General features: G+C 53.2%; 1 protein-coding gene across 2 annotated transcripts in view; it reads left to right on the plus strand.

The window, feature by feature from the left end:
• Positions 1-7,564: 7,564 nt before the first annotated feature.
• Positions 7,565-19,467, plus strand: part of ADAMTS14 (ADAM metallopeptidase with thrombospondin type 1 motif 14) — a gene marked incomplete at its 5' end in the record, with an annotated part of 90,406 nt that continues 78,503 nt past the window's right edge. Inside the window, 2 exons of one of the 2 annotated variants that reach the window (XM_082674188.1) lie at positions 7,565-7,661; positions 9,359-9,801. In XM_082674188.1, the coding sequence (XP_082530314.1) occupies positions 7,580-7,661; positions 9,359-9,801 (525 nt within the window). The remainder of the gene's footprint in view (positions 7,662-9,358; positions 9,802-19,467) is intronic. The other variant, XM_082674187.1, reaches the window with a different exon arrangement.

Raw genomic sequence — 19,467 nt, forward strand, 5'->3', positions numbered from 1 at the left:
AGATATTGTTATGTGTATCCTTTGAGGTGGAACCAGGACCCTGCCACAAGACTGCACTATTGTTCCTTTCTTTTTTTCTTTAATAAATATATATTTTTAAATTAATTAATTTTATTTTTTGGCTGCATTGGGTCTTTGTTGCAGTGTGCGGGCTTTCTCTAGTTGCGGCGAGTGGGGGCTACTCTTCCTTGCGGTGCCTGGGCTTCTCATTGCGGTGGCTTCTCTTGTTGCAGAGCACGGGCTCTAGGCATGTGGGCTTCAGTAGTTGTGGCACGTGGGCTCAGTAGTTGTGGCTCGTGGGCTCTAGAGCACAGGCTCAGTAGTTGTGGTGCATGGGCTTAGTTGCTCTGCAGCATGTGGGATCTTCCCGGACCTGGGCTTAAACTCGTGTCCCCTGCATTGGCAGGCAGATTCTTAACGCTGTGCCACCAGGGAAGCCCTGCACTATTGTTTCTTGATTGCTCCTTCCTTGTCTCTGCATCCCCTCACTTCCCTGATTAGCAACCCGTTGAACCTGCCCTTTGGAACTCAGGGAAGGTCATGGAGGCTGAAGCCTATTCCCTACAAACAAGAAACAGGGGACACAGGGTCCTGCTCGGTTTCACTACCTCTCCTGAACCCCAAAGGGCCAGTGTCAGGGGCTGCACTGGACTTTGGCTAGAGGGATGCTGGTATTGTAATTGTAGACCGACAGTTTGGGGAGAGGAAATGGCAGAAGGAGAGTTCCTGAAGGACAGCTGGCCTTTCTGGCATCCTTCCTTACAAGGACAGGGAGACCTCCTCTCCCTGAACCCTCAACACACAGTAACCACAACCACAGAAGGTCTACACACAGGGCACGACAGCATTGTTTCTAACTGATCTCACGGTTCAGCTGGTCTCGGGGGTATCAGCTGTTCTGTAATGCATGACAAATCACTGTGGTTAACTTAGCCCATCCGGGTCTCCTAGATACGGTCATTAGACATTTGCCAAAAAATGTGCAGAGGGAATGCTGGGGGAAAAATGGAGAAGGGTGATGTGGAGAAGGGCCTGGTTCCTCTGTATGTCCCAGAGCTCTGCCAAGGACTCAGAGTTCACATAAACTCAAGCTCGGGTTTTGGAGATGGGATGGGAGGTGGGGGGGGGCAGCCATCAATAAGGAGCAGGTCACAAATCCTCAGTGAGTTTGTTCTCAGTCCCACTTTTGCCCCTATTTTCAAGGCTATGCTTACAAAAATGATTCTTAAATAGGAACATGCATCAGAATGCCCTGGAGGACTTGTTAAAATACAGATTACTGGGCCCCTCCTCTGAGTTCCTGATTAAGCAGGCCTGGGGTGGGGCCTGAGAATCTGCATTGATGACAGACACTGAAGGGATGCCGATATTCTGTTGCTCCGGGAAACCCTGATTTGAGAACCACTGGCCTAGAACTTCTTGGCAGGACAGTGGCTCTCAGGTATCAGGAAGAAGAGATCCAAACTTTTCTTCATCTTCACTTTGGGCTGAGGTGGGAACCAATGATGAACGGCCAGGGGGGCCTGGTCCTGGGTGAGAGGAGCCTAGAGTGGTGATGCTCTAAGATTACCTGACCAGGAACCGGGAGTCTTGGGGTATTATTTTGCTCCTGAGTGATCTCACTGTGTGGCCTTGAAAAGGTCACCTCTGCTCTCTGGGCCTCAGTTTAGCCCTTTATAAAATGAGCACATGGCACTTGTCTGTATGTTATAGTTTTCACAACAAAAAGGTTTTTTGAAAATAAAAAGGAAGACAAAATGAACTAGGTGACCTCTAAGGGGATGAGGGTGGGGGAATCTCATGCAGGCACCACGTGTACTCAGAAGCTTGTGGGCTGGAATCCAACTTGGGAGTGAATATGCCTGATATTAAGTAGCTGCAAGTACTGCCTGGGGCAATCGCCCAACCTTGCAGAGCCTGGAAGGAGGATGAGGATACTCATGCCTAGGGCTGTTGTGGGAACTGATGCAGATATGCAAAGTGCCTGGTCATAGGTGGCTGCTAGGATGATTGCTTTGTTATTTTCAGTATCTCTTCAAGGGTTGGGGGGGACACAAAGGCGACTCTTCTCCCCCATCTCTGCCTGACTGTGGAGCCTGGTGACCTTCTTGTTGATGGTGGAATCAGAACTTGCAAGTATATATCTCAGGTTTTCCCCTGGAACGATTATTCTGATAAATGCTTAACTCCCCAAATTTTCTTTCTTCCTTTCTTCCTTTCTTTCTTCCTCACTCCCTCCCTCCCTTCCTTCCTTCTTTCTTTTTTTAAATTTTTATTGGAGTGTAGTTGATTTACAATGTTTTGTTAGTTTCTGCTGTCCAGCAAAGTGAATAGTTATGCATATACATATATCCACTCTTTTCTGGTCATTACAGAGTATTCAGAAGAGTTCCCTGTGCTATACAGTAGGTCCTTATTAGTTATCTATCCTTATCTATCTATATATAGTAGTGTGTATATGTCAATCCCAGTCTCCCAGTTTATCCCTCCTCTCCACCCTTTCCCCCTTGGTAACCATAAGTTTGTTTTCTACATCTGTGACTCTATTTCTGTTTTGTAAATAAGTTCATTTGTATCATTTTTTTAGATTCCACATAAGCAATATCATATGATATTTGTCTTTCTCTGTCTGACTTACTTCACTCAGTATGACGATGTCTAGGTCCATCCATTTTGCTGCAGATGACATTATTTCGTTCTGATTTATGGCTGAGTAATATTCCATTGTATATATGTACCACATCTTCTTTATCCATTCATCTGTCAATGGACACTTAGGTTGCTTCCAGTTCCTGGCTATTGTAAATAGTGCTGCAGTGAACATTGGGGTGCATGTGTCTTTTTGAATTATGGTTTTCTCAGGGTATATGCCCAGTAGTAGGATTGCTGGGTCATATGGTAATTCTATTTTTAGTTTTTTAAGGAAGCTCCATACTGTTCTCCATAATGGTTGTACCCATTTTTTTCTTTTTTTTAACAGCTTTATTGAGATGTAATTCACATACCATAAAATTCATTCTTCCAAAGTGTACAATTCAGTGTTTCTAGTATAGTCACAGTGTCTTCAGTATAGTCACATATATACTAAATATATGCAGTCATCACTACTATCTGAATTTAGATCGAAGCCCCACAGCCATTAGCACTCACTCCCTATTCCTTTCCTCCCCAAGCCGTGGCAGCCAGTAACCTAATTAGTATCTCTATAGATCTAGCTATGCTAGGCAGTTTTTATAAATGGTTAACTCCCCAAATTTTCCATGAACTTTTCCTTCTCCAGCTTCCATTCATTTGATTATTAATTTAACTAATATTTATTGAGGGCCCACTAGGTGCCAAACACAGGACAGGCACTGGGGATACAATTTGGAAAAAAATCCAGACAAGGTCCCTGCTCCCTGTGGAACTTGTGGTCCAGGGGGGGAAGCAGATGTTAATCTGTGAATCACACAAAATCAGGTGAAACTCAACAGTGAGAAGTACTGTGAAGGAGATGGACAGAGATGGTGTCCCTGGTTGGGCGGGCCAGACAGGCTTCAGGTAGTGACGACTAGAAGGCTGTCCAAACGGTGAGCAGGGATTGACTGGGCAAAGAGGCAGGATAGAGCATTCAGGGCAGAGTGGACAGCCTGTGCAAAGGCCCTGAGGCAAGATGAGCATGGTGCATACAAGGAGCTAGCCTGGAGGGCTGTGAGTGGGGGGACACGGAGGCAGGAAGGACAGCAGGACCACCCTGTGCAGAGCCTCATAGGCTGTGTTAGGGAGTCTGGTCTTTGTCCCAAGAGTAACAGAGCCTTTGGAGGTTTTATAGCAAAGGCAGATACATGATCTAAGGTGTGATTCAAATATGTCCTCGGATGCAGTTGGAGAAGAGGTGTCAGGGGCCAGAGCTGGGGAGAGGGTCTGTTAGGACAAACTTATGGCAGTGGCCATTGAAGGGACGCTGGTGACCTGGTGGGGCAGGGGACGCATTTGAGATGGAAGTAGCTGTATTTGGGGGTCCTTTGGAGTTGAGCACATAGGGCTTGGAGGTGAGTTGGTGACTAGGGTGGCCTGGCTGTCTGGCTTCCTAACTGGGTGGATGGTGTGGCTGTCACTGAGCTAGGGGGGAATTCCCTTTCTCCTCACCTGAGTACGTCAGAGCTCAGAGGGCCACTGGTCCCACCAGGAGACACAAGAAAGGGCTGCTCTGTGTGTGTTTCAGGGTAACATGTAAAGCACAGCAGCTGGCACTCAACAAATGACAGCCACCTGCTGGGCCCCCAAGCTGTGACAAGCCTATGCCACTAGTGTGCCGTGTCCCCCATCCACATCCTGCCAGGGACTTCCGGGCTTCTTGCTGCGCAGACCTGTCTCAGGCTGAGGCTCTTGCTTCCTTAGGGGCGTCTGTGGCGCCCCCTGAGGTGGGGAGATTTTGCTGTCTCAACCTCAAACCCCCTCTTCCTCCTCTTGGAAGGTGGAGCAGGGGAGGGAAAGAGCTGGTACCTGGGAGAGAGGCTGTGCTCCTGCAGGTGAGAGAGCAGGTACCTGGGTTTAGTCTCACTGTAAACTAGCTGTGTGACCAGAGGCGAGCCCCGTCCCTCTCTAGACAGAACCTGTAAAATGGGGTTGGGGCACTGGCTTGGAGACTGTCTCAGGGCACCTCCAGCCCCAGTCTCTAGGGTTTTGTCTGTGCTCAAAGGAGAATGTGCCAGTGGTTGGGGCTGTCTTCCTCGTCAGGGGGCGCTCACGGGTGACCCTCCTCCCGCATCCGCATCCGGTGCGCACTTCTCCGTTCCTGTCTCTCCTGGTTGTCAGGCTTTCTCTTGCACCTGTCATGTCTTCCAGGTGGTTGCCGACTGTGTGCAGTGCAAGCTGTTTGCATCTCCCCATCTCCTGCCAGGGCTTTGGACGGGAGGAGTGTTGGACAAGTGTCGGAGGGCTGTGAGCAAGAGAAACATCCAAGCAGAATCTCAGGTGAGAGACTGGGAACCCAGAACCTGCCGTCCTTGGAGGGTTCCAGCAGATGCCAGGAGATTTCTTTGCTTTGGCTCCGATCATCTCCAGAAACAGGGCCGGCCACGCAGCCATTTCCTCCACCTTCTGGCCCAGGCTCTGAGCTCTGCTCCCATGTCCCCTCTTCCTAACAAAGGCTTCCTCAGTAGAAAAGAGCTTGGACATACAATATTTGCCAACAAAAGCAACCATTGTAGCCCCAGGGAAGGGGGTTGGGGTAGAGAGCCAGGGAAAGGTTTTGCTCTCTGCTTGCCGAGACTGGCTCCAGGGAAGGCCTCAGCCCACAGTTCATGAGTCAGGCTGCTGGGGTCCCAGCTGTAGTCTCTCCCTCTTGACTTACCAAGTCTAAGGCAGGAAGTATGGGGTGGAGTCCAGGGAGAGCACTGCAAGTTCCCCTGGGATGGCCCTGCAGAGGGAGAAAATTAGCAATCACATGCCACGACTTTTCCCTTCTGTCGCCACAGGGCCCCCACTCTGCAGCTGGGAAAACTGAGCCCCTGAGAAGGGAGGCAGGCCATTTAATCCTGAGCTCATCTGACGGGTTTGCGGAGGGCCAGAATGGAGACGGTTCACTGCCTCTCCTGCAAGTTCCCACTGACACGTGGACACCTCACACTCTTGCTTCATCAGCCCTCACACACAAAACCACAGTCTGGCCCTTGACTTCACGGATCTTAAAGAACCAGAAAGAGGAGAAAGAGAACTCTGTTCTTCCCAAACTTAATGTAGATCTGTTTGCTGGTGCCATTTCAAATAACTGGATGCTCTGATGTTGCTTGGAATAGAACACACTCTGCATTTCCACAGGACTTTAAAGTTTACGTCTGTGACTCCTGTGATCCTCACCATTTCCTCTTTGACAGATGAGGTACTGCAGCCCAAAGGGGGAAATGACTTGCCCTTGGTCACTTGGTCTGTACTGGCAGTCTAGCCTACAACAGCCTTCTGACCCCTACCCTTGTCTCTCTCTCCTACTCAGCACTAGATTCTGGGTCCTGATGCCAGCTCTGCTGCAAATGAGCTGTGTGTCCTGGGACATGTCACTTCAGCTCTCTGAACCTCCTTCATAAATGTACTGGCCCTCCAAAACCCTGATGTCATTTCATTCATTCCACAAGTGCTGCTTTCCAGGAGGCCTGAGTCAGGTCCTGGAGCCGTGAGGATGAAGATTCCAGCTCTCTGCCCACAAAGTGGGACCATATTCAGAGCCCAGGGAGGGTGTGGACTGGGAAACCTCACATGGAGAGAAGAGGGCAGGAACCCAAGTTCTCTTTCAGGGGACCCAGGGATTCCCAAGAGAAGTCTGGTCAGAGAATTTGCATCCACAATTTGGCCACCCTTTAAGAAAGCCCTACAACAAAATGTCTGAACTCAAAAGAAAGATTAGGGGTCTTTATACACTTTACAGAAAGGTTCTTTACTCTGCAGTTCTTAAAAACAAAACAAACCAAAAATAACAAAACTCCTTTCTCCAATTCCCACCTCTGGATTTACAGTGCATTCGAAAATTGTTAGGAACACATTCACAGAGTAAAGCAGGAAAGGAAAGGAGGAGTTGGCCTGTTTGCCTGACTACTGAACGGGTCTCAGCAGCATTGCAAAACCAGCAGCCACTCTTATCTCTTAGACTCAGTTTTTCCCACCTTAGGCTGTGTGGTGGATACATTGGTGCCAGGTGTGGAAGCAGAGAATGGTTGTTTATTGAACCTTACTATGTGCTATAATTAACACCCATTTCGCAGACGAGGAAACCGAGGCTCAGAGCTAGGATTTCAATCAGGTCTGGCTGACTGTAATGCCAGGGCTCTCGGCTCACCTTGCTCAGCCCTGCTCTTGACTAAGACACAGATCAGTCACTGCACTTGGGGGCCCAGGGAGCTGTAGTCTACAAAATGGGTAGATTCAAGGGGCGGAAGATTACTGGGGACATCAAGACCATTAGGAGAGAAAGGAGACACTCTCTTGGGGGGGGGTGCTCACCATCTCGCCATCCAAAGGCGAGACATCCCATCGGCCCAGGAGCTCTGGAAACTGGGCCCTGCAGTCAAGTAAAGGGTGGTGGGGCGGAGGAGCCTAGGAAAGTAAGGGCCATCACTCCCGGGGAGCCCATGAGCCTGAGGGGACACTCGCCCAGGGAGCCCGAAGCCCCAGCTCGGGCTCCGCGTGGCACTTCCGATCCGAGCCCTGCGCCCCGCCCACGGGCGCTCTGAGCCCCCAGCTCCGACCCGCGCCCGGCCCCGCCCCGCCAGTGTGCCCACCCCCGGCCCGCCCCGCGGTCCACTTGCCCGGCTCCCGCAGCGTCCCGGAGCGTCAAGGCGCTGGCGGATTGACCCGCCAGCAGTTGGTAGTGGGGGCGCTGGCGCGTCGGCCGCTCCGCTCTCCCGCCGGCAACCTCGGGCTCCCGGAGCCAGCGGTCCAGACGGCGGCGCCGCGCGGGGGGCCGGGATCGGGCGGCTGGAGGCTGCGAGGCGGGAGGCAGCGGAGGAGGCGGAGGCCGGCCGAAGCCCCGAGCGCGCCCCAGTCTCGCTCGCAGCCCGGAGCTCGGGGCTCGGCGCCCTCCCGGCCCGCGTGCCCGCGCGGCCACATGGCTCCTCTCCGCGCGCGGCTGTCCTGCCTGCTGCTCTTGCACTGTGCGCTCTGCGCCAACGCGGGCAGCAGGACCCCAGGTGCGTGCGGGTAGGGCGCGCAGGGGCGCGCGGGGTCCGGGGTGCACGCGGGTCAGGGTGGCCCGAGGGTGCCCGAGGAGCCCGGCAGCTTTCGAGCGGGTGGGAGGCTGTGCACACGCTGGGTCTGAGCTCTCTTTTCTTACCCCAGTGCCACCGACGCTGTCCGGGGATTTCTCTTCCTTTCTGGCACAAGACTAGGGAGAGACTCCAGGAGAGCACTTGAGGATAGGAGCCTTTTCTTAGGGGTTGTGTATCTGTCTCTTGGTCTCTGTGTTTCTCTCTCACTCTCTGTCTCTCGCTCCTGTGTGTCTTTCTCTCAGTGTCTTCTCTGTCTCCAGCTTGTATGCATGTGTGCACATATGTGTGTACGTATGTGCAAGTGTCTGTCACACACACAGAATCAGGCTGGCAGGTGGTTGCCCCACACCCCAGTGAACACCGGGCACTCACACTGCTGCACAGAAACACACATACATCCCTCTCCCCCAGCATTCTCACACTCTGTGCTGTGCAGACAGCCTCTCACACGCAGATCAGACACACTCCACCCTCACTTTGCAGTGTGAGGTGCCCTCCTGGTGGCTCTGAGCATGGGGTGGGGGCTCTGGTCAGTTCCAGGCAGGGTGCCTGCTTGTCTCTGAGCTCTGTTCACGTACCAAACAGGATCCCCCTAGCTGAAGTCTTGGGGGTGCTCTGCTGCAAAGGGTAAAACCAGAGGAAAGTTCGTCGTCTCCCTCCCCGCCCTCCAATAACTGCCTTGGGCAGGAGGGATTTTCAGGGCACATCATTTTCTAGGTTTTATCAGTGCCGTGAAGGGGGCTGGGGACACGAGATAGAGCTGTGTGGAAATGAAAATTCCTCCCTAAGTCCTATCCATGAATCACTAGGCCTAGAAGCCAGGGAGCTGTCATTCCTGCCCTGCCTGGCTCGGCTTAGCGAGAGCTGTGTGAGGACGGGCTGCTGGCATGCGGCCTGGAGCATGGGGCCATGACCTCACGCTTAATTCAGTCCGAGTGGGCAGGTCACCCCTGTGTCTACTTTTATTTTTGAAGATCTATATTTACCCAGCTTGGGGCTGGGCCATGTGAAAATCTCGGCAGCCACTGCTGCTTAAAAAAGTTTTCTTTCTAAACCTGGAAAAATGTGGAACCTGCATTCCCTCCCTTCCCTCTCCAGCTCCTCTTTTCTCCTTGACACGTGCCCAGGAGGCCCTGAGTTTCTAGGTGTGTTTGTTTTGCCAGCTGTGTTCCGGGAGCTTGGCGACGAGGGCCCTACCTACCCCGGGGTGGGCTGGTGACTTCAGGGCACTGGGGAGTTTGGGCACATCCAGCCATCCCTCTTTGCCCTGGGGGCTTTCGGGGAATTTCCTCTGTAGTGCCCAAGGTTGGAAGGTTTGTTGCTAGAGTGACAGGACTCTGGCATCATTTGTTTCCCTCCGCCAGCTGTAACAAGGGCCTGGGGGCTGTGGGGAGCAACGTGTGTCTAGCAGTTTACGAACTTGAACACCGATCATCCAAGTGCAGAGATCCAAGGGCTCTGGAAGCACTGGATGAGAAATAGATGAAATTGGGCTAAGGGGTTCCTCCAAGGTGACGGTCAAGGTTGCAGAGCCCTTCCTGCCCCCATGGGATTTCCAGCTTCTCCCGCTTAGCTCTGCCCAGACGGCACTGAAGTAACTCTTTCTTTATTTCCAACAGAGTTGAGCTTCTCAAGAAAGCTCAGTGACTATGGTGTGACGGTGCCCTGCAGCACAGATTCTCAGGGACGCTTCCTCTCCCACGTGGTATCTGGGCCACCAGCAGCCTCCTCAGGGAGTACAGAGGTGGACAGACCACCCGCACCACGGTCACACTCCGGTCCCCTGCGGGTGGCTCGAAGCCCACTGCGCCCCAAAGGAGTGACCTTGCAGCCTGGCAGCGGGGGGCGCTCCTCCCTCTACTTCAACGTCACTGTTTCTGGGGAGGAACTGCACTTACACCTGCGGCCCAACCGGCGGCTGGTGGTGCCCGGAGCCTCGGTGGAGTGGCAGGAGGATTTTCGGGAGCTGTTCCGTCAGCCCTTGCAGAGGGAGTGTGTCTACACCGGGGGTGTCACGGGCATGCCAGGGGCAGCTGTCGCCATCAGCAACTGCGACGGATTGGTAAGGGACAAGGCTTTCATCAAGCAGCACCCCCCACCCTCCCCCTTTCCTCTCCGTCCCCCTCACCGAGCCAGACCGACATGGTTTTCTCCTTGGCTCCCGTGCGTTCGGGATTCCTGTGGGCACAGCCTGCAGTCTGGGCCAAGTCAGGGGCTGCGCCGTGTTCCAGAGAGAGCCCCGCGTGCCCCTTTGGCCACCAGGTTCATACTGTGCCAGCTGTAAAGTGGCCGAGATAGGATGGTACCTTATCCTGTTCATCCCCTCACCATCTACGGACACACGGGACCACAGCTCACCTGTCAGGGGTCTGAGAGCAGACACACGCAGGCGTGAGGCGGGCCGGCTCTGCTGGGGTTGGGTCCTGGCTGTGCCGCTCACTGGCCCTGTCACTTTGGATAAGTTACTTGCCCTCCTGTGGTCCTTTCCCTTAGCCATGAAGTGGGATTTATTCATTCTGAACGTATTTACCGTGCGCGCTCCACGTGCCAGTCGGGAGCTGGGAATACGGCAGTGCCTGAGACAGACACAGTACCCTGCCCTCTTGGAGCTGATGTGCGGTGATGAAAATATGACCTACCTCACCAGGCAGCACGGCCAGTGGTTGACACCTGCTTGGCACATGGTCAGGGCTGTCGGTATCAGCTGCTGTTATTATTATTAATTTATTTTTTTTTTGCGGTATGCGGGCCTCTCACTGTTGTGGCCTCTCCCGCTGCGGAGCACAGGCTCCGGACGTGCAGGCTCAGTGGCCATGGCTCACGGGCCCAGCCGCTCCATGGCATGTGGGATCTTCTCAGACCGGGGCATGAACCCACGTTCCCTGCATCGGCAGGCGGACTCTCAACCACTGCGCCACCAGGGAAGCCCGCCGTTATTATTTTTACTGCTGTGTCCTTCCTCGTGCCCCACTGTCTCTGGTCCCGAAGCCAGCCTGCTCTTCCGTGGCTCTCTGATGTGAGTTCCCTTTCTCAGGACCTGCTCCCTCCTCCCAGGCACAGGGAACCCCCTGCTAGTTGGTTCCATGTTGCAAACCAGAAAGCCACAGGTGGCTTCTCTCCTTCTTGTGCTCAACTCAGGCTGGATCCCATTCCCCTTGCTGCCCCGTCTGCTGTGTATCAGGCCCTTGTGAGCCTGCGTGGCAGCTCCAGGGCCTTGATGGGCACTGTTTTCATGGTCTCTGCTTTGCCAGGCACGAGCCGATATGTCCAGGAAAGGACCTGCTTGCCCGTCTGCCTTTGAGCTTTAAGAGAGGGATGCGTCAGATGCGGGGATGGTAAGGGGGGGAGTCTTCCCTTACTGGCAGGGCTGGGAACACTTCTTACCATCTTCCCATCCTTACGAGGTATCTTCCTGCTGAATGTCATGGCCGCCTTTCTCTAGACCAGGGTTTCTCAATCTTTTTTTCATTATCATCCCCTGAGGAGCCTTTTAGACATTTTTTTCCCCAATTGCTCCCCAATGAAACCTTAATACCACAGCTATACTGAATATCTGTGCTTTATATATGAAAAGAGTAAATTTTCTGCCTCCCAGATAACCAATTTTTGCCCCATCGGAGGCACTAGAGCCCCCATTGAGAGGCATGGTCTAGGCAGTGGTTGGTTTTCAGAGTTGAGTGTGCACCAGAATCACCTGGAATGCGAGGGTTCTGTGGAGCGGACGTTGAGGAACGCAGATTGTAAGGATAGCTGGAGAAGGCTGAGATCTTGTCCTGGTGCCAGGGTGAGCCTTGGCTGCCATCCCGCCCTGGCTCAGCGGTCCTGGGACTCTCCTCAGCCTGTGGCTAGCGCTATGCTGTGGCCACAAGTTTTGGTTGAAAATCCAAAGTGACGTGAGGAATCGCGTAGAGATGCCGTGTCTTTGCAGATGGAGAGATAGAAGGCACCAGTGCGCGTCAGCGGCTTGGGCTGAATGACGTGGTGACCTGAAGTCATCAGCCGAATGGGCCGTAAGCTGTTCAGTGACATTCCTTGACAACCTCCGTCAGTGTCCACGGGGACCTAAACAGAGGCGTGAGTGGATGATCATCGCCATTAATATGTAACTGCCCACACCCTTTGCACCCTGGAAACCTTCTTATCATTGAACCAGCTCAGCAGACATCGACAGGTGGTCACTGGATGCTCAGCTGACGTTGCTGACTTTTGGGGGCTTCTGAGGAAACGTTCTCATTGGCTCTGTGACCCGGGCAAGTCACTTCCCCTCTCTGGGCTTTACTCTTCTCATTTGTCCAAGGAGGGGCTGCACTCACGCCTCCCTGGCAGACAGAACTCGATTCTATGTGACATTTGCAGAAGCTGGGTCAGGTCTCGGAGGCTCCATGGATGAGCTCCTGGAAGCCTGTTCTGCGGTGGGACTGAGGCTCCGGGAGTGGCTTGCCTGGTCCCTGCATTTGGTGAGAGGCAGAACTGGACCTCCTGGGCTGGGCCCCTGCTTGTGCCCTGGGCTCCAGAGTCCAGTCCCTAAGGCCAGTTCTCAGGGGTCTCCCTGACCTGGTCCCTGACAGGGACCACAGCCCAGCACAGAGGCTCCCTGTCCAGGGCAGCGATTTCCTCACCTCCAGCCCACTCCAGAAAATGGCCCTGTGTCCCGTGAGAGCAAGGGCTGTTCACTGTCACCCAGCTGAGCCACCTTTGGATTCAAAGGCCACAGTGCAGCCCTTCTGATGATAAGATTTCACCCTGCATCTTTACGTGGACTCTGGGTTTTAACCCCATCTTCTTCCATGTCTCAAATGCTGAAGTCATTCTGTCCAAAAAAATACGTACTGATCACTGGCCATGGGCAGGGTCCACACGGAGATGTGAGAAAGTGAAAGTGACACGAATAATAACAGCAACAGTCATGAGCCATGGCCACAGCCCGGGCACAGCACACATACTGTCATGTGCATTCATTAACTTCAGCCATCGTGTAAGTGGGGAAACTGAGTCATGGGGAGGAGGTGTGAAGATAATATCAATACATATAGCTTCTATTGGCACAGGACTTTATAGTTTATAAAGCCTTTCAGTTGTATGAGGTGCGTACACAGATATTGTTGTAACCCTGCTTTGCAGAGAGTCAGGTCTTCAGGTCTCTGTCCTCAAGGAACTTGGGTGCTAAGCAGGGGGTACACCACAAATAGTTTCAACAGTAACTTTTTGGTTTTCTGTAGCACAGCAGGGAGGGCTATTTGGTAAATGGGAGTGATTATTATCTTTGTCTTAGAGAAGATAGTATTTGAACTGGGTCTTGAAGGATGAATAGAAGTTTGTTGGGGCCAGAGGGTGGGTAGGGCGTTCTGGGCAGAGGAAAGAACTTGCCAGTGAGGGAGCACCATGCTGGACGGGGCCGGGGAGGTGATCCTAGAAGACACTGGGCAGGTGGGCCTTGGTCTGACCTTGAAGGAAGGGCAGGATAGGAGAGGGGGCCCAGGGCAGGGAAGCAGCAGCCTGTTATCTGAGAAGAGTCTGGGCTGGGAGTTGGGAGCCATGACTGTGTGACCCTGGGCAAGCTGCCCTCCTTCTCTGGGCCTCCCTTGCCTCCTGGGTGTATCATGGAGCCTGTAATGGATGAGCTCAGAGCACCTTCTAGCTCTGGCATTGGGACCTTGTGACACAGGGCAGGCCTTGCTGGAGGAGTTTGAAGCCAGGCCACTGTAAACGTGTAGTCGACTGCCCCTTCCTGGCGGGTCCTGGGTCTGCTCCTGCCAGGCCTGGGCGGGGCTGCAGGTGCAGAGAGGAAAGACACCAACCCTGAGCTTGGCCCTCATGGCTTAGCAGACCTTCCAGTTGGAAGACGGTCGGAACAAACCCTCCTCTGTGTGGACAGACTTGCAGCCGTTTGGACTTCAGCTGCTCTGGTGAGAAGTGCTGTGTCTAAACTGATGACTCGATCCTCCTTTCCAGCTGGAACCTGCAGTGGGAGCAGTGACCATTATCTCTTCCACGTCTCCTGCCGTCCCACAGAGTCAGTCACCACGGGCACCGGGACAGACACTGGGCGGGTTCTGTGCACGGCGGTTAATTCATGCCTGACACTGAGGAATGGGCACTTTATCTCACTTCCCACCTGCTCTGCTGGAAGGCCTGGTGTGTCATAGTCGGGGAGGGGGTCGGAGGCGGGGGACCAGGAATGAGGAAGCCAGGACCCCTGCCCCAGATGAGTCTGGAGGATAATGGGAAACCAGACATAAAAGCAGACAGATTACAATCCTGTGTGAGTCAGCAGCAGGAGGACCCGTTTGTTTTGGTTAGGGGATCAGGGAGGGCTCCTGGAGGAGGTGGCATTGGCTCAAAATGGTTCAGACATTATAAACGTGAAAGAAAGTGCCAGGCCCTTGGCCAGCAGAGAGAACTGCTGACCCAGAGCAGGCTTGTGGGTGTTTGGGGGAAGGAAATAGGCGATGTGGGGAGGCCCAGTCGTACCTGCAGAGTGTTTCCTCTGGGGTTGGGGGCAGCTGCCAGACACTGGGGTCCCAGATTGGGAATGCGCCCAGGCAGCAGTGGCAGCCTGCTGGTCTACTCTTCAGAGCCTCGCTTGGGGATCCTGGCCAATCAACGTGGCAGTCCCCCCAATGCTCCTGTGACCCGAAACCTCAGGTCCTGTGGGCAGGGAGGGCCTGGGTCATCTCAGGTCCCCTGGCTGGGGCCAGGTGCAGAACAGACTCTCTGCTAGCAGTTGTGGTTCTGAAGTCCTGAGAGGCACATAGAGGCCTGGGTGGGGGGGCCACTACTTTGTGGGTCCTGGAGGGGTTGTGGGGTGCAGGAATGAGATCAGCAGAGTGGGACCCCTGCATACCATCAGGAGCCCAGGCTGCCAGCCTCCTGAAGGCCACTTGCCCCGCTTCTACCTCTGTCTCCGGGGCTCCTGGGCCTCGCTGCCCCTGCACTGGGGTCACGGGGGCTGGGAGGCGTCACGTCCCCCCCTCTTTGCCCTCAGTGCCTCTGTGAGTCAGGGGCCTGGTGTGGAAGCAGCCGCACGTGTAAGATTTGTCACCATCTGGTTCTGTTTTCCACCCTCTGCAGAACGTGCATTTTTAACGGGTTACAGAGTAGACCCCTGGCAGGCGGTATGGGGAGAGGGCAGGGGAGACTGTGTCCCAGTTCTGCTTCCTATCCTCTGCCCAATGGTGTGCAAGTCCCAGCAGTTCTCTGAGCCTCAGTCCTTTTGTCTTTAAAATGGTATTAAGATGCCAGGTGGAGGGTGTGTGTGTTGGGACTGACAGTTGAAATGGCCCGGGGTTCCTCTGTGGGGTGAGGAAACGTCCTAAAGATGATTGCGGTGGTGGTTGTACAGCTTTGTGCAGAGACGAAAAGCCATTACATTCTGCACTTTCTTTTTTTTTTAATTTAAAAAGAAATTTTTTTATTGGAGTAGAGTTGATTTACAATGTTGTGTTTCAGGTGTACAGCAAAGTGAATCAGTTATACATATACATATACAGACATTCTGCACTTTAAATGGGTGAATTGTACGGTACATGAATTATGTTTCAGTAAAGCTGTTACCCGTAGGGCCTGGCCCATAGAAAGCCCCGTGACAGGCATTTTTAGTCATAATTAGGAAACAGTCTAGGGTGGCAGAAATTGTGGAGTCTCTCTACTCTAGTACAGACTAGCTGTGTGACCTTGAATAAGTTTCTAAATCTCTCTGTGCTTGGGATTCCTCATCTGTAAGGAGGAGAGGAGAACAATCGTCTATAGGGCTGTTCAGAGGATTAAATAAGAAAATGTAAAAAAGTGAAGGGCCTGGTATATGGTGGGGCCTTAAAAATGGGGATTATTAATAGTAATATTTATTACTTTTTTATAGTAATTACTACAGTAATTACAGCTATCATTAATGGTGAGAAGTACTAAAAGTATTGTTGGAGTCCCTCGTACTGCAACAGTACGTAGATTATCAGTGCTCTCTGATGTGAGCCCGAGGCCACCTCTGGTTCCCTGCCTCCCCTCTGCTGTGGCAGCTTTCTCTGCAGAATGGTGCTTGCTCAGTGCGCGGGAGTGTATTACGACTGGTCTGTAATAACCCCACATGCCTTCCAGGGCAGGAGGGTACTGAGAGGTGCCAAGTGGAGCATTCTGTTAACAATCTGTAGGCACCTTCCCCCAGCCAGGCCCTTGACTAGCTCCTGGGGATGCAGGGTTGAAACTCACCCCTCTCTCCCTGTGCTCCAGAACCCATGGTTTAAAGAAGGCCGATATGCACAGTAGACAGCATGAAACAAGACTGATCACACTAAACGTCAGTGTTGTGTAGGAATGCAGGGAAGTGTAATGCACTTGGTAGGTGGCCTAGAGGTGAGTACTGAGAAGGAGAGGTGCTCAGGGAAGGCTTCCCAGCGGAGGGGACATTTGGCCTGGGTATAAAAGCATCAATAGGAGCTTTTAAAGCCAAGAGCTAGGAATTTTAGGCATTCGCAGGGAAGGAAATCCTACGTCTTTGCAGGATTCAGGAAATGGTGAGTCATCTCAGCTGCTCTCCACTGGAAAGGGGGGCGATGAAAATGTAGTTTGGAGAAACTCTGCCTCACTGTGGACTTAGATTTGCCCCTGTGGCCATAGGGAGCCATGGGTTTGTAAGCAGGAGTCGCTTTAGTATTTGGGGAAGATGCTAATCTTTCCAGCTGCATGCTGGCGCAGTCCTACTGTAGCAGATTTGCCTGGGGCTCCTCGGTGTCTTTGTGCCAATATCTGTCCTTGCCCCGAGGTTGCTCCATGACGTCTAGGGAGTGAGTGGGCTTTCCTGGCAGCTCCTTGGCAAGCACCCAGCTCTGCCTTGCTGTCTGTGCCTGCCCTGGGATGTGGAGTGTGAGGCCTGGAGTTTCAGAGGTGCCCTCACCCAACTGCCCGGCAGGCCTGTCCCCACACATCGTGGCCTGCGGGCTGCCTGCCCCTACACATCTGTGCCAACAACCCTGGGAGGGGCGGGGGATGTCTGGCCCCGCATTGGTGCAGAGCTCGTCGCCTTGCTCCACCTGCCTCTCCAGCCCCGATGGTGGATCCTGCCCTGCAGACCCTCCCCCTCCCCAGCCAGCCTGGTGTGTTTGCACCTCACTTTGGAGCCCATGCCTTTGCTCATGCTGTTCACACCTCCCACGGTGCCTTCCCTTCCCTCTGCTTGAGGCATCCCCCATCTTGGCCACCCAGTTTCCAGAAGTCAGGAACTGTCTTAAATGTTTGCATTTCTCTGCATGCCTAGCACAGGGCTGGGTTCGCGGTACACAGGAGGTCGGGACTTCAGCTGCCTCTAGGAGCAGGGATTAGCGCAAGGGAAGAGGGCCAGGTACTAGGGGAGAGGTGGGAGAGCGGCAAATTCCTGTTTAAAGGGAGTGCCGATCTGGTATCACATTTGAGAATTTTAAGAGAGAAATCAGAAATATGGATTTTTAAGCAAAGTGTTCTATTTTTTAAGACAGTGTGTGGGCCCAATGCAGCAGGGCTCTTAGCTGGAGGCCTCAGCTTGCCAGTGAGCAGTGCAGGGGATGAGAGCATGACCCCTGCAACCAGACTGCCTGAGGTGAAATCCCAGCCTTGGCTTTTTCATGCTGTGTGGCCTTGGGCAATTACTAAGCCTCTCTGTGCTTCAGTTTCCTCATCTGCAAAGTGGGGATAATATTAGTCACTTCATAAGAGTTGTCATGTGTGCAAAGGGCTTTATTAGCACAGTACCCTATATGCTTCAGCCGTCGCTATTAAATGGTGTGGATTTATTGGTTGAGTCTGCCGGGTCTGAGGGGATGGGAGCAGGAGAGAAGAGGAGAGGAAGTCAAGAGTACCCCAGTTTTCTGCTTTACAACCCCAGAGGGGTCTCTGGGCCTTTAGCTGGGCAGGCAGAGCCCATTCATCCCAGCCTCCTCCAGGCTTGTTCATTTTTTTCTCAGGCTGCAACTTGCTTCTCACTCCCGTCTACATTCTTCCCCTGGAACATTCCCATTGGGCTCTCAAAGGGCAGGGTCTGAGCTTAGTCACCTGTGTGTCTCTATGACCCCGGCACCTGCCACAGGGCAGGCCCTCAGTGGATGTTGAGTGAGCTGACGGACCAGGAGAGGGAACGTGGCGGGCTCCCTTTCAGAGGCGGCATAAAGCTCACGTTGGCATCTTCTCACCTCTGTCAGATGGGGAGGGACAGCGGGCCTGTCCTCCTCTCTGTGGCTGTCTGTCTGCTCCTAGGCCAGCGATGGATGACACATGGCACTCGCAGTGCCACTTGGCCTCCTGCACGCCCGGCAAGCCCAGCAGGTCAGCTGTGCACGCTGCCCCCGAGTGCGTGTCCCAGTGTGTGCTCCAGGCACCCATGCCCCGTGGGCCTGAGCCAGTGGGTGAGGCGAGACTGTTTGCTTTCCTGCCCTCAGTGTGCCCTTTACTGGCGAGTTTCTGTCTCCAGAGCTCGCATCCTCTGCGAGGGTGCAACCTGCTTCATCACGTTTGCTATTCAGGTAACACAGTTCCCTGAGAAGCCCTCAGTCCTTTGTAGAATTTATGTTTCTATAACGAAAACAAGAAATTGTCTTTTTAGAGAAAAAGGGAGCTTCTGACCTGCCACATCAGGGTGACTGTGGGTCTTTAGGTAGAAAGTGGCCTACAGCCCTTCTTACACTTCATAGAGTATGTCCCCCGTGGTCACTTCCTGCTTGTGGGGCTGTGGTCTGGGGGCTGCAGGCATGTGGTGACTTGACCCCAACCAAATCCCAGGAGGCGGGAGCACAGGTTTTCCTGGGGAGATAGGCAGTGTGGGGAAACTGAGTGACTGTATCAGTTATCCACAGCTGTGAAACAGACCAGCCTAAAACTGCTGAACTTAAAACAACGGCATATTCTTTCCACAATTCTGTTGGTTGGCTGGGTGATTCCTCTGCCGGTTGCTGCCTGGACAGTTGGTGAGGCTGGAAGGTCCAGGCTGACCTCATTCACACATCCGGCATTGGTGCTGGCTGTTGGCTAGGCAGCCTCAGTTCTCCTGTCTGTGGCCTCACACCCTCCAGTAGGTAAGACCAGCTTCTTTCACGGCAGTCTCAGGGTAGCATTCCAAGAGGGTAAAAGTGGAAGCTGCAAGATCTCGTAAGGAAGATCTTCTAGTCTTGGAAGTTGCATAATGTTGCTTCTGTGCATTCTGTTGGTCAAAGCAAGCCACGAGGCCAGACTAGATTTTCCAAGAGTGGAGGAATGGACCCTACCTCATTTCGAAGAGGCATGGGAGCAGAGACAGGAGGCATTGTTGCAGCCATCTTTGCAATCATTCTCCCATACTGACCCTAGGCAAGTGGCTCGACCTCTCTGAGCCTCAGTTTCTGTATCTGTAAAGTGGGTGTTCCTACCTTGTAGTTTTGTTGATTAGAAATCAGGCACTTACAAGTGCTGCCACAGTGTCCAGAACAATGAATGGTAGCATTTGCTGTTATTATTGTTGATCTCTTGGAATAAACATAGAAACTGAGGCAGGTTCCACAGTGGGTTTGTTTCCAGACCCCTGGACGCCCATTCTAGTGCTCTTGCTTCCCAGAAGGCCCCATCCCAGCAGGTCCTCTGTCTGAGTGGCCCAGGGTCTGGATCCTGGGTGGTTTTCCAGTCTTCGAGGCGGTCTGATCTTGCAGTTTCACTTCCCGAGTTTCCCCACGGCTGTGCCTTGCTGTCTGCTCTGGGTTAATAACTTATTTATGATATGGAATAGAAGCCAGACATC

Source organism: Grampus griseus, assembly GCF_964374135.1.
Source record: "Grampus griseus genome assembly, chromosome: 16".
NCBI lineage: Eukaryota > Metazoa > Chordata > Mammalia > Artiodactyla > Delphinidae > Grampus > Grampus griseus.